Source organism: Diuraphis noxia, unplaced genomic scaffold (assembly GCF_037042655.1).
Source record: "Diuraphis noxia isolate RWA-SAM2 unplaced genomic scaffold, SU_Dnox_SAM2 contig0004, whole genome shotgun sequence".
NCBI classification, from domain to species: Eukaryota; Metazoa; Arthropoda; class Insecta; order Hemiptera; family Aphididae; genus Diuraphis; species Diuraphis noxia.
Window position 1 is genome coordinate 47,104,576 of NW_028301714.1, and position 15,611 is coordinate 47,120,186.

At 29.5% G+C, this 15,611-nt stretch overlaps 1 protein-coding gene across 1 annotated transcript; it reads left to right on the forward strand.

The window, feature by feature from the left end:
- Positions 1-4,545: 4,545 nt before the first annotated feature.
- On the forward strand, positions 4,546-9,772 carry LOC107169089 (uncharacterized). Its single transcript, XM_089227484.1, has 6 exons — positions 4,546-4,904; positions 4,983-5,063; positions 5,465-5,572; positions 6,467-6,759; positions 7,341-7,548; positions 8,152-9,772. Exons 1-6 carry the CDS (start codon positions 4,832-4,834, stop codon positions 8,292-8,294), a joined length of 906 nt encoding a protein of 301 aa, XP_089083610.1. The 5' UTR covers positions 4,546-4,831; the 3' UTR covers positions 8,295-9,772.
- The last annotated feature ends 5,839 nt before the right edge of the window (positions 9,773-15,611 follow it).

The following is a 15,611-nucleotide window of genomic DNA, read 5'->3' on the forward strand; positions in this document are numbered from 1 at the left end:
GTGCTGCATTTTTGATGACGGTAGAAAGTGTTTGGACTAAATTTTCAATATCTAAGGTTGTTTTTAGGGGTATGGTAAGCTTAATATTGTTTTCGATGATTTTTGAAAAAATTTTCCATTTAGTTTGACCAGGCGTAAGAGTTGGGTGGGTTTTTCTGATTATTGAAACATCGTTTAGAGTTAGGATGACTGGAGAGTGATCAGAGGAGAGATCTAGAGAGTTGGTTATGCTGTGTTTGATATGATTTGGGAGTGTTGTGACGAAAAAATAAAGTATGTCCGGACGTCTGTTATTGTGCGATGGCCAATATGTAGTGTTAGGGGGGGGGAGAGAACTTTTAGTTTTTTGTTTGATATGGAGTTATGTAATATACGGCCTATGGTGTTAATTAATCTTTAACCCCAAAGGGAATGTTTGTAGTTAAAATCACCCCCAGCAAGAAAGTTGTTTCCAAGAGAATTAAATAATTGAGTAAAAAATATTAGTATTTATTTTTTGATTAGGTGGACAATATACGGGTAGTATATAGTAAGTGGAATATTGTTAAGCACTAATGTAATATTAGTGGCTTGTAGACTAGGAGTTTGGTAGAATGGCACAATCGAGTGTTTGATTATAGATTTAATTAATATTGCAGAGCCGGCATGAGCGGTACCATCAGGGTGATCGCAGTGGTAGGTTTCGTAACTAGGAATTTTGAAGGATGAGTTAGTAGTTAGATGAGATTCGGTTACATGAAGTATATCTATAGAGTTATATAAAATAAAATTTTTAAGTTCATTGTTTTGGAGGATTATTCCATTTGAGTTCCAGAGGAGTATTGAGATAGGATGATTAATATTGTTACGTCTATTTGGCATTGTTCTAAATAATGAGCTTGTCTATGACAGTGGTTAAAAGAGAGATTAGGGAGGTCAGAGACTTTAGATCGTCGATAAAGGATGATAGTTTTAAGGAGAATTGGTCTGCATTAACCTCACTAGAGGCGTTAGAGTGATTTGCGGTAGCCTTATTTTTTTTGGTAGCCCGAGAAATATGACATTGAGGGGAAAGAGTTAGAATTTGAAGTAGTGTTTACATTATTTAAAATATTGTTGTTACCAGGATTGTAATTGTTACGTGTGAGATTGTAATTATCTTGAGCTGGATGGTTTTTGGTTCTTGAGAGTTGGATAGCTTGAACAGATTTGTGAACCGGGTAGCCTTTGTAGTTTGCTGGGTGGGGACAGTTACAGAGAGCGCATTTTGCTGACAAATCTTTTGGTTTCTTTGTGAAATGAGGTTCGTCGCAACGAACACATTTTGGTGGGTGGTTGCAATAGAATTTCGTGTGACCATAGTTTTGGCAGCGAATACATTGAACTGGCTGGTGGTTTATACGAGGTTCTTCTATTTTAATTTTTGAGTAACATAGAAGATCGATTTTGAAAATGTCTTTGTTATTGATATTAGGTTCAAGTTCGATGAAGAACAGTGGGAGAGGGAGTTTGGTGTTGCGTTGTAATACATTAGTTATGTTTCTTGGATTATGGCCGAGAGAGATGAGTTCATTTTTTATATCGACTAGTGGAGTTGTGTAGTGTAGATTTCTAATTACAACTCTAAACGGTTTTTCTTCTTTGAGTTGATACGTATATCGTGCGTTATTAGACTGTAAAAATTTAATAATGGTTCTGTACGAATCGACTGTGCTAGTGGTAAGTTTAACGCCATTAATCGAACTTTTACATGAAAATTCATCATTTTTCATTATTTCTTTGATTTGTGCACAGAAGAATGCGAAGTCATTAACTTAAGATGCGCGGAAGCGGTTTGGCTTTGATTATATTAGGATCGAACTTTTACATGAAAATTCATCATTTTTCATTATTTCTTTGAGTTGTGCACAGAAGAATGCGAAGTCATTAACTTAAGATACGCGGAGGCGGTTTGGCTTTGATTATATTAGGATCATTGTCCAGATCTAAATCTCATGGAGGAGTTTAGGTGGGCCTGGTCGGCGGTTTTGGTCGCCACATTTGACGAGAGTGGAGAAAAACGATTTTTTGATAAATAAGTAGCTTGTTTTTTTTTATGATTATTTGAAGATGATTGGGAAGGGGAGAAGAGACGTTTATGTAATTGGTTGGAGAGCTGAATCCATTGGAGTCGGGTGTTGTAGTCGGAGTCTTCGGGGTTTTATTTGGCACGCTCTGTATGCGAGCCTTGGGTACCTATGATTAAAGATGGAACAGTATTTCAGCTGTTCATAATGAGTTTATTATTGGTATTGTCGAAGAACTGATAGTGGAGTTGCGTAAAAGGTAATTAGCGAGCCGACCGAGTGGGCCGCCGTATACGTCCTATAGCTGTTTACTGATTATAGTATTAACTAAAGAAGTTACCAAAATAACTGTGACGGTGTCCAGAACTGAAGGGAAGCTGCTGTATGTGGCTTGTTGGAGGTATGGTACTTTGACGAAGAAGTACGTTTTTTAAGTGAGAAAATTGAACTATTATTTTTACACGTATAAGAAGAAAAGAAATAAGGTAACGAAGTACGATGTTTCATTGTCGACTGACGACGCGCAAGTGAATTCGGTACCTACGCATATAAATTCGATAAATTCCGATACCACAGTCCTTGTAAATCCAAATTCAATTCTTCACCAAGGAGCATATAAGCGCGTCTAATATTTTTTTTATTTATAAAATTAATATTAATTAATTAATATAAATTTTGTGTTATCTTTACGAATTTGTGAGATACCAGAAAAAAGCGGAGGGTAGTTTAAAATTTTTAAAAATTATTACTGACATTCGAGTTCGTCGAGTCTCGAAGTAAATGAGTGGTGCCAGTGAAAAAGTAATTTACACTTGATTTCTCAGAATACCAACTAGATTTACTTTACTACTAGAAAGTTGTGGGCTCTGTATTGTTATCATAGAATATGAACGTGATACCCATCTAATATATCATTTGGCGGGTATTTAAAATCCAATCATAAATATAATATTTTAAAAATATATATTGAAAAATGAATTATACATAATATGTCATGTATAATTATATATCATTAATTAAAATGAAATTAAAATATGTTTGGATAAAAAATAAGTGGTGTAAGATTTGATGTATCAAATAACATAAATGACCATGACTATTGTCAAAAAAATAAAAAAGCATTTAATAACTTAATAAATGAAAAAAACCGAGGTCTTCAACTAACATCTGCAGAAAATGTTATCAAAATTGTCAAACTAACTGAACAATACTTTAGGTGTATAATTATTGACAAAAGACAATTACTTATAAAAAATATGGACCAAAAAATAATGGTAATGGTTCAAAACTCACTTGCATTATGTACAAATATAGATACTTGCAGAAACAAATAAATGTTTTGAAGACATTGATGTGCATTCACTTCCACACAAGATAAATATTATTAATCTAGAAATTCGTATGTATTTAAATATTCGTATACACTCTAACATCAAAATTTTAAGTTCTTCTATTCTGAAAGCTTAAATCAACAAAAGACAAAGTTACATAAGTCAATTTTGTTTAATAACTTGTAGTTATACATATTTTGTTCATCGGAAATCGATAAATATTACCTGTGTATTATATTGCTTATACAGGTGTCCTACAGAGATCTGACAAATGAAATAACTTTTGTTCTAATCAATATTTTTAAAAAATTTCTTTTAAATATAATCCATAGACACTTGCACTACATTTTTTATTTTTTAATACTGAAAATAAAAAATTTAAAAATTGATAAACATTTTTTTCGAAATATTCAATTTATCCAATTTGTAAATCTGATTTTTAGAAAAATGTTTATGGTAAAAACACTTATTTAAGTCAAAAGCCTGATTTTTTACAATTTTTTTAAATATCAATATTTTTGTTAAGTAAATTACGGTCTAGTTTATGTTAGAAATCTTGTAATTTCAAATAATAATAAAGTTTTTTAAAAATATTTTATAAGAACATGTTAAAATCTAATTATTTTTTTTATTGTATTTAATTTAATAATATGTTATGCATAAAGCATAAACTATAAATTACTATAATTTACCTAACGAAAATATTAATATTTAAAAAAATTGTAAAAATGAGCTTTTTGACTTAAATAAGTGTTTTTACCATATAAATTTTTCTAAAAATCAGATTTACAAAAATGTATTCTAAAAATGTAGCGCAAGTGTCTATGAATTATATTTAAAAGAAATTTTTTTAAAATATTATAACAAAAGTTATTTCATTTGTCAGAATGTCAGATCTTTGTGGGACACCCTGTATATAAATACTCAAAGTTTTTTTTTATGGGTAAATCAAATATAATAATGAATAATGATGTATGAATATTGAATTTTGAATAATGATTGTAAATATTTCTGAGTTCATGAACCATAATAATAATAATATTAATTATTTGATATCTTTAGTATTATCATAGAATAATATGTTATGATATTATCACAACGATAAGAATTGATAAAATACCATAGCCCACAAGCAACATGGCAGAAAATCAGCGTCTTCCGGATTGCTTGTCAATTTATACATTATACAAGTTAGCAATCTAGTTTATTATCTATATCTGTGGTTATTCCACAGAACAATATACTGTTTTTACATTTATTTGATGATATTATCAATATTTTGATTTATTAATAATAATTATTAATTTTATAATATAGTATAATATACTGTATAATATAGTCTAGTGCCCTAGTGCCCTTGTAGCCATTTATTTTCTAGGGACTTGTGTAAATACATTTTTTAGTGTCTACATTTTAAATCAAATATAGGTTTAAGTGTACATCAAAGTTATTAAAATGGTTTCTATTTCTAAAACATTTTTACCATTAAATACACAAGGAGGAAACAGCCAACTACCTATAATCGGATGTAAGTCATAAATAAAAATTGTTCTTTTGTCTTGATTCTCAATCATAACTATTTATTTAAAACTTTTTTTAATTTTAGTTGGAACATACACAATTAGCGATAAAAATACAATACTAAATGTTTTGGATGTGGCACTTGGTGCTGGCTATCGCCTTATTGGTAAATTGATTGAATATTTACACAAATAATTGTATAAGTTTATGTAATTCTTTACTTTATAGAATATAAGAACAACAAAATTAATAATCAACAAATTGAATTAGTTTTATAAAATAATATCAATATTCATGTTAGTTTCGGTAATATAAATATACAAAAGTACCTAAATCTTGTATAATTATCTTTGTTTTCAATAATTTGTGTTATTATTGGTTTATTGTAATCTTATTTGAATTACTTATTTTTAATTTTTTTCATTAACTTTCTCTATTTACTTATAAATTTAAATATTTCTTAAAACCATAATATATATTTTTGTGTTAGTTACAATAACTGCTATCTATTTATTAATAAATCATTTTACTCGGTATTTTAGTACCTATTTAATATTGTTTTTTCAGACACAGCAGCAGTGTATAACAATGAGGTCTACATCAAAGAAGCATTGAAAGTGTTATTACCTAAGTATCATCTGAAGCGTGAGGATTTGTTTATTACATCAAAATTAGGTAAATAAATTTGCAATGTCCAAATGTTTGGTTGTTGATGTTTATATAACAAAAGCATGGATAATACAATTTAACTGTTTAATCATTCTATGTGAAAAAACGATTTTGAGAGCAGTGTGTCTGCTTATTTTTTAAGATATTATATAATTTATTTATTAACTTTCAGTAATTTATTTTTCCACTAATAGAAAGGCATTTTGAACTATTTTTTTCCAAATCATCATGTAATAATATATAATTATGACATTTTGTCAATACTGCATAGTATAAATAGGTTCATTGTATGTACATATCTTAAAATTTAGTCTAAATATTTTAAATATTACATTGTACCTATATAAAAAATAATAATATACTTAATGACAAAAAATTCTATCCTTAATAATTTTTGAATTACCTATTGAAATATTAAAACATTTTTTTTTGCTGCATAAAGTGTCTCCAAACACAAAAAATAATATTTTTTTTGCTTTGCTCTGTCTAAAATAAATTAAAAAATCTTTATTTATAGAGGTACAATAGATGTATGTATAATTTATCTCCTTTTTATTTTGTTGTATTTTTTGAGTTATTAGTTACTCTAAGACATTTTATTTCAATCTATATGTAGGAACTCAGCAAGATTTTTTCTATACAAATTATAATAATTAATAAACTAATAATAATCCATGGTACACGCATTCACAGCTACAATGAAATGAATATTATTTTGAACATTATTTGAAGCATTTTTTTAAACTTAAAATTGAAAAGATCATATTTTATTGATAAAAGTCATAAAGGGTTTATAAAAAACAAATTATATTTCAGTTATACCTACATTAAGTTTTATACTATTTATGTTGGAGATGATTACAATATTCTATTTTTATAATCAATTGATTTTTTTCATAGCTCCTAAAGACCATGGTGATGAGAAGCAAGTAACAGCTGCTGTGCAAAGGTCATTAGACAATTTAGGTACCAGTTACTTGGATTTATATTTAATACACTGGCCAGGAGCTGGGCGTATTGATGCAAAAAGCCCTGAAAATTCTAAACTTCGTAATTTAACTTGGAAGACTCTTATGAAGTTGCACGACAATGGCAAGGGTTCACTTAGGAATATTGGAGTATCTAATTATACTGTAAAACATATAAAAGAAATGTTAGCCGATCCAACTAATATTGTTCCAGCTGTTAATCAAGTAATAATAATTTATAATGTATATTTTTAAAGTGAATAGAATCACAACCATTAGCTATACGCCTGTACTAAAAAAATTTATCTGCACTTGAATTTGTTCCTTTGAATGATCATTGATCATAAATATAGAAAATATTAATAAAATATCAATACATGAATTATATAATATCCATATAAATCTGCTTTGGAAACCAACTGATATATTATGTTAATTTTTAACTGTATAAAAATAATTTTTAGTGAAATATTAACTATTTCTTCTATTCTGTAAAACATACAATTTAGCTTAAACAACATGATTAAATAACTTTAATCTTTAAATTTATAATTATTAAATAAAAGACATTGAAATAAAGTTAGTTAATAATTAAACTTTTTTAAATTAAAATCTAGTAGTTATGATAACATAATTATATCGAATGAAATTAAAAAATGTTGTATTGTTTCTTAATAAATAATATGGAAAAGTATAAACTTATGTTTCCCAAATGTTAATAACATGTTGTATACAATTACATTTACTCTTTACAAACTCATAAGTCATTCGAAATATTGTTTATATGTATTCATAATTATTTTCAGGTTGAATTCCATCCATATTTTCAACAATCTTCAGAGTTCCATAACCTATGCAGAAATGCTAAAATTGTTCTACAAGCATATTGTTCTATGGGAGGATCTGCTGGTAAAAATTCATTGTTAAATGATGAAGTAATAAATCGTATTGCTAAAAAACATTCCATAAGTGCTGCACAAGTGTTATTGAGATGGGCTATTCAAAGAAATTATGGTGAGTATCAAATTAAGATTAAAAAAAAAATTAAATTAAAAATGTTAAAGTTGTATTTAAATAGCAGATATTTTTTATAGATATAAACAACAGATTATTTTAGCGATTTCCAAATTAAGTTTGGGTTCATTGGTTTTGTTCTTTATTTTCATAAAGTTCAGAGTTTTCAGACTGTTTCTCATTTAATAACGTAAAATAATTAAAATTGTTCATACTAGATTACATAATAATTTATTATAACCACAATTTAGAGAACTTAAATAACCTATAACTTAAATTCAATGTCATATTATCAATTAATAGGTTTTTATTGTTTTTAGTTATTATTATTATCACTTATTTAATAGATATTATTATAATCTGAAATTATTATTATTTATTATATCGTTCTTAATTATTTATATATCTTATATTACACATGTTATTTATGCAATCTCCACTATATTTAAAAATTGTTACTTGCAAAGTTGGGCAAGTGTAACGCTTGAATTAGGTTATATATATATATATTGCTGTGAATTATGTTGAGCTCACTAGCTGTAAATAAATAATAAATAATATAGATTATTTATCAATCTAATTTATGTTTATACAAATTTTCAGCTATCATACCAAAGTCAATTACGGCAGAAAGAATAAAAACAAATTTTGATATTGACACTGAACTCACTAAGGAAGATGTCGATGATATTAATAATATCAAGCACAAAGAAAAGTTTGCTTGGGAGCCTGAAGTTATAGCTTGATATTATGTATAACTTTTTTCAAAATTGTAATTCATAATTTTATGAACAACATGTTGTAATTTAGTATAACACAATTTTGGTTTTGCATTTTGTCATGTTGGCTTTAATTTTTAGTTGCTCTATTGTCTAACCAAAACTCTAAACAGTTTAAACCTTTAAACTCAATGAGAAATGAGTAAACATTGGTGATTGGGATAGTAAATAATATGACTGCCAGAAAATTACCGGTTTATTTTTCATACATATCCAAAATGATTTATCATCATATATTAGTTTTCCAATTTTCCATTGTATAATATAATATTATAAATCATACAAATATTGAAATATGCTATAAACAATATATTATTATATTTTGTAACTTCATTGATTGTTGTATGATTTGATGTAAAGATTTATTAACAACTTTACAGATAAAGCAGTGTATATGATTAAATTTGTTGACTAAGATATAATAGACTAGAAACAAAAAGACGAGTATTTGATGGAGATAGCTGCTTAAGAAGATTTTTGTATGGAAGAAGGGATAAATGGTAATCATGTATAGATAACTCGAGAACTCTATACGCATTATCTTTTTTATATGATGAAATTAACTATGCTGTAACAGACTTATGATTCATAAGTAGCATGGTGATATGGCTCACATTTCCATTCCATTCTATTAGTTTGTGATCAAAACCAATGATACTACCATAAAAATTATTAGTTCTTATAACATATATTTTTGTGTTATTTATTATATTATTACTTATTACACAGTATTTGGGGTTTATTACGAGTTTTATTCACAGTTTAATGCAATTTAATTTTTTTTACTTTTGTTAGTCATTATTTTATAATTAATATTTTATTTTCACAATGACATAATTTTAATATACTTTGATTTAATTTAAAATGTGTGTTGTACTAATATTGTTGAATTCCAATTAGTGATAAAAATAATATATATATAGTATTTTAAGTAAATTATATGTAAAAATGTTAAACGGAAAAACTGATAATAACAGGTGTTGTTTGGATAGAAATTGGAATTGGTGCTCTACTGCTATTTAATCTTTTACATTTTTTTTATATTCAATTATTTTTCTATATTGTTAATATTATTACTAATTTTGTTACAAAAAAAAATATACATATGTATTTTTCATAAATTCAGATTTAAGTGCACATATGATTTGTTGTATGTATATTTATGAATCTTTCGTGAATTAAATTTGAAATATATTTTTAATAATATGTAATATTATGTTTATATAGGATTAAAACCTAATATATTTTTAGGTATCTACAGTCTACACATATTTTATTTAAAAAAATAGAAACAAGGAATGAGGTGTTCCTGACAAACTCAACTTCTCTAAGCTTACATTGCATTGTTAATATGCTAAGGCAGTTTCCTTTATTTTTCTATGTTAAATGCTTGTAGCATTAGTAAACATGTATGTTGCTTAAATATATTTATTTTCAGATGTTTATGTATGTTTTAAAATGATTCCATGTACAAACCAAGCCAAAATTGACTTTCATTTCAAATGTTGGATGAGGCATTCAAAAAAATATCATAAAAGATATGAACATGGTAAATTGGTAACAACACAATCGAGATGCTTCCAATTCAATCAAAAATCATAACGATAAATTTTAATGCTGAAAATATAACTTGAAAAAGTATTTAACCCTTTCAATGATTTTGGCATTAATATCCTGCATTTAATAATATTATCATTTGCTAGTGACTATACGATTTTAGAAAATCCTGGTTAGCATTATTTTTAACTTAAATTATTAGATCATACAAAACTCAAAATTTAAATTAAAAAATAATAATAATAATAATAATAACAATTATTGTATTTTTTGTTACATACACAGTATGTAAAGCATAAATAATGTATTGGGGAATAGGCTAAACAAGTATGTCTTATGTATACAATTGTATTAACAATATTATAGGTACTAGCCACTAGGTAGTAATTACTTGAATAGTGCAATAAAATGAAAGCGGTTTTCAAACAATGTTTGCAGTGCAGGTATTCTATAGTTAAAACTATTAGTTTAATAATATCTTATAAAACCTTTGCATTTAAATGTGGAAAATATTTAAGTAAAACAACAGCAGCGAGGTTGATAATTATTGGAGTACAACTGGTGATTTAATAAAGTCCAGCTAGTATTTGGGTGTAGACGTGTAGTCCTTATGTTATCTAAAATTGGATTTCCAAGTGGGAAAAATTGAAGGATGCAACTGATACTAGAAGGCAATTATTCGAAATTTGGAAATGGCCATGGACACCTCAAATAATTTTTAAATACCTGTTATTGAGTTCATAGCCGGTATTATGCAGGAACCCTGTTGTTAGATATTATGATAAATAAGTAAATTCAGGAAAAAAAATGTTTGTCGAGCAGATTTTTATTCAATGCTAGGACTGATATGACAGTATTAATTACATTCAATTTGAAATTGTTTTGTCAAAATATTTACCCTGTAGAGATATAAAAATCCAAAATCAGCCTATATTATGGAATAATAAAGATCAATCAATTAAATATCTAGGAGTTTAACCTTGATAAAAATTAACATGGAAAATGCATATAAATAAAAATTAAACCAAGCCTATACACGATTGAAAATCTTATACCCCTAATAAATTACAGTTTAAAACTATAGATTAAATGCTTACTTTTAATATAAACATCAATAATAAGACAATTAATTACATATGCAAGCCCAATATGGGCAGTCGCATCCCAAACAAAAATTAAAAAATTACAAACGATACAAAACAGATTTCTCAGAAAGTCAGAATAGATCTTTAAGGCCCGTTGTACATGCCAAACAATAACTCCACAATGCCGCTGGAATACCATATCTAACCACATGGATCTATGATCTATGAAATTTAAAATCAAAAACATGAAAAAGGTTATTGACGCACGCCTGAAACTTTGGGTAAAATTAAAGTCACGTTGTTTTAAGAAATGTTGGGTCAAGTTGTAGTCAAGTCAAGTCAAGTTGCAGTCATGTTATGTCAAGTTTTGTGAAGTTGTTTCAAGTTGTATCATGATGTGTCTAGTTGTGTCAAGTTTTAGTCCAGTTTAAACATGTTTTAAATACTATCTAGATGTGTAAAATGAATAATAAATGCGAAGAAGGTATTGGCGACCGCAGGCATGAGTACACCCAGAAGCAAAAAAAATTTTTTTATTAAAATTATGATTTACAAATACATACTGAAGACTACGGTATGTAATCTCATAAGATCGAAAGCAATAAAATATAAAAAATAATAAATTGATAATAAATTGTAGATTAAGAAAGGAAATGGTTATTAATGTCTAATGTTTAAAGATTGTGTTCACAAAATGGTACATGTTAAACAAATTAAAAATCAAAAACATGAAAAAGGTTATTGACGCACGCTTGAAAATTTGGGTAAAATTAAAGTAAAGTTGTGTCATGTTGTGTCAAGTTTAAGTCATGTTGAGTCAAGTTTAATCAAGGTGAGTCAAGTTGTTGTCAAGTTGTGTCAAGTTTAAGTCATGTTGAGTTAAGTTAGTTTGTGTAAATTTCCGTTGTTTTTTCAAATTGCAGTCAAGTTTTAATAATGAGGAATAAGGCTCGTTGCCATGGTCTACAGTCAATTGTGAATGACATAGGTACTTGAATTGTATTTTATACATTATAAACTATAATCAATGAATCAGAGCACTCTTTATTAATTATGATTGTTAATAGTTAGGTATATGAAACTTGTATTACACTAATATGGCTGTAAAACCACGTTTAAAATTACGTTAATGAATATTAATTTTTATTTAAATAATAATATAGTTTATAATAAATATGAAAATGAAATAATAAATAGTAAAAATAATTTACATATCCTCTGCAATTTTTAAATATTTTCTTTCAGCGTTATGTTTTCAATGTCGAATACCTTGATAGTTAGTAGGAAAAGATCAATGCTAAGGTTATGACCAGTGATGATATTCATCTATCATCACCTGTGCTTCAACTCACCATAGTCTATATAGGTACCTAATCTAACCTTCTTATGACTTACTTAACTATCTACTTGTCACGCGGGTAAGGCAGTGCCGTAGCCAGGGTTAGGATTTGGGCCTTGGGGAGGGGAAAAGTGTATACAGTACTATGCACTCAATACCCCCTCCTGGAAGGCTGACTACGCCACTGGGTTTAAGAATTATGAATCAGAATGATTGTAGAAAAATAAATAGTATTTGGGTAACGCGTGACAAATGGGTGGTTAACTAGGACACTTTGAATAAAAGATTCTTAGTTGATTTCCGATATAAATGTTTGCTTATCAAATTGATTTATTGATTGTTAACCTCTTAGAATTTAGACCATACATCAATGGCGCCGAACCAAATGTTAAGTTCGAGCCATGGCCTTAAATATTTTAAAAGTTTGGATAGGGCCGTTTCATGTTGACTACTTTCCTCTCTGCAACGATACGCCATATTTGATAATATTTGATATTGGACCTCTTGAAATATTTTTCACCCGACTAGATTTTTAGGACTTTATATAGCAGCATAGGACTAGCCACTGTCATACATTATAGATAAAACCATGTGAATCTTATTCGCGTAATCAATTTGAAACACATACATCTATAGTATAATATGATCTAAGGTTGACACAATAACTGTGATCAAAATTTGGAAGTATGATTAGATATCAATGTTAAAAATAATAAGTATTAACAAGTGTAAATAATAAGTATTAATGATTGATCTGCTTAAATTGTATCTGACCTACAAGTCCTATTATAGCTATAGTAGTAATTGATTTATTACCATTGTTTAAATTAATATTCTAGAGAATAACTAAGGATTCTTAATGATAGCTGCTGAGCAAACATTTTTATGTTTCGCACTTGTAAGAAAAACTGAATACTTAGAAAGGCGAGACGTCCTCTTTAAAGTAAAACAACTCTCAGGTATACGCATAAAAATGGTTGTTATAAAAGTTTTTTCTTTTAGCTTTATATTTTTAATGAAATTACTAGGATGATTTGGAAATTTTGAGAAATTGCATGACGTATTCAAATTTTAATTTAGACTTCTCGAAGAAAGATCTGGAAGATAAATTCTGCCCCTTTCCACCAATTTTGAATATTTTTTAAGGTAAATAATTTAAACATTGGTTTTTTTTACACAAATTTTCTCTTCAATAGAATCATTAGATAATATTGGTAGTCTTTACATCACGGTTCCTGTATTTTTATGAGATATTAAAGTATTAAATAATAAAGATAAAGTGTCCAGACGAATATAACATCATATCATCTATAATATGATATATTATATTTATATATATTATATATATATAAACAAATGACTTACATTTTATCAATTATTAACTATAGTACCTTATACATTTATGCAATGTACAATCGTATTCGTATTATTTGAATTGTTACATAATACTCTTTTTTTTTTAACATTAGCATCGGTAACTATGGTTATTATCATTCTGTAGGTTACAGGTTGGCTTAGAAACAGGTGAGGATATGGCCGATGTGAGGCAAGCATTCGTCACTAAAAACCCAGGTGGTCACCCATCCAAATATTAGTAGAGCACCAATTCCAATTTCTATCCAAACACCTGTTATTATCAGTTTTTCCGTTTAACATTTTTACATATAATTTACTTAAAATACTATATATATTATTTTGATCACTAATTGGAATTCAACAATATTAGTACAACACACATTTTAAATTAAATCAAAGTATATTAAAATTATGTCATTGTGAAAATAAAATATTAATTATAAAATAATGACTAACATAAGTAAAAAAATTTAAATTGCATTAAACTGTGAATAAAACTCGTAATAAACCCTTTTTTTTCCTTTTGTATCAAGAGCCATAGAAGGAACCGCGTTAGTATTACTTCTCCTCTGACTCCCATCGTTTATTGATAACAATAACAACGAAAATTATTAGTGGTGGGACAATCCCCCACTCGCTAATATTACAACATTCTTTTTTCATCAACAATTTTTACAGCAACAATTTTTACAATAACAATTTTTACAGCAACAATTTTTACAATAACTATTTTTACAACAACAATTTTTAGAACAACATTTCTTATCACCGCACCTCCGCAGCCTGGTGGACTCGCTCCTCTTCTTCTTTGCGTGAGAAGATGCGTTCGACCATTCCATAGAACAGCCGAAAGGACTCCTCCGCGTACCTTAGTATATCCAACTTTTCATCTGGGTCTGCTGGAAGCTGGTCAAATGGCGGCCCGCAAATTATATCCTGGATGTCGGCTGTACGCGGTCTGTGCCCCAGGTGGATGGACAAAGGATCACGGAGGACGTTCCAGTAGTAGCACTCAAGCAGAGTATGCTCCACCGTGTCCTCGCCGCCTCTGCACTGTGGGCACATTGGACTGGCGGCTCTGGCTCTCCTGTAGAGATATGACTGGAAACAGCTGTGTCCCGTTAGTGCCTGTGACAATTGTGGAACGTCAGGGGCACTAGCGGGACCGTTCTTTCCAGCCAACGTCTGATGTATGGGATGCAGGATCGGGTCCAAGACGCTTCCTGGTTGATTCCAATCTCCGTTGCCACTCCTCTACGGTGTGGGATCTTTCCTCTCTTTTTACGGTCTGATTTGATGGCCGTGACTCGCCAGGTGTGATGTCAGCAAGGAGTCGTGATCGGATCCTGGCCCGTTCCAGGCCGAGTAGGTCCGCAGGAACCGTGGAGGCCAGGACCAGGGAGGCCTCTTCGGAGACGGTGTGGTATGCGCGGATGGTTCTTAGCGCCGATGATCTCTGTGGAAGAATCAGGTTTGTTTTGGTCCTGGCTACCGCGGCCACCCTGCTAATCCAGACAGGGGCGTCATAGAGCAACTGACTGTCGACCACAGAGCTGAGCAGCTTTCTCTTCCATTGACATGGGCCACCGATATAGGGCATGAGCCTTGCCAGCGCAGCCACCGTGCGTGCGGCTTTTTTGGCCACGACGTCCACATGAGCCGCAAAGGTGAGCCTCTTATCCAGGATCGCCCCGAGGTATCTGATCCTGTCGAACAAGACTATCGGGTGTCCTCCGATTGATAGCCTCGGGGGAATGTACGCGCATCTCCTGGACAGGATGACAGCTTCCGTTTTTTGGTGAGCCAACTCCAGGCCGTGGTTCGTCATCCAATCGTCAATTCTTTGCAGGGTGGGGTTGACAAGATCCTCTAGCAACTGGCCCGTATAAGCCGTTTCTACGACGGCCAGATCGTCGGCGAAGCCTATGAGTTGTACCCCGGGAGGCA

What these genes read in the sequence shown, in the direction of transcription:
- LOC107169089 (XM_089227484.1), top strand. Translation starts at nt 4,832, where the DNA reads ATGGTTTCTATTTCTAAAACATTTTTACCATTAAATACACAAGGAGGA. An exon ending in CCAACTACCTATAATCGGAT is followed by an intron (nt 4,905 to 4,982) that starts GTAAGTCATAAA and finishes TTTTAATTTTAG; the next exon opens with TTGGAACATACACAATTAGC. An exon ending in TGCTGGCTATCGCCTTATTG is followed by an intron (nt 5,064 to 5,464) that starts GTAAATTGATTG and finishes TTGTTTTTTCAG; the next exon opens with ACACAGCAGCAGTGTATAAC.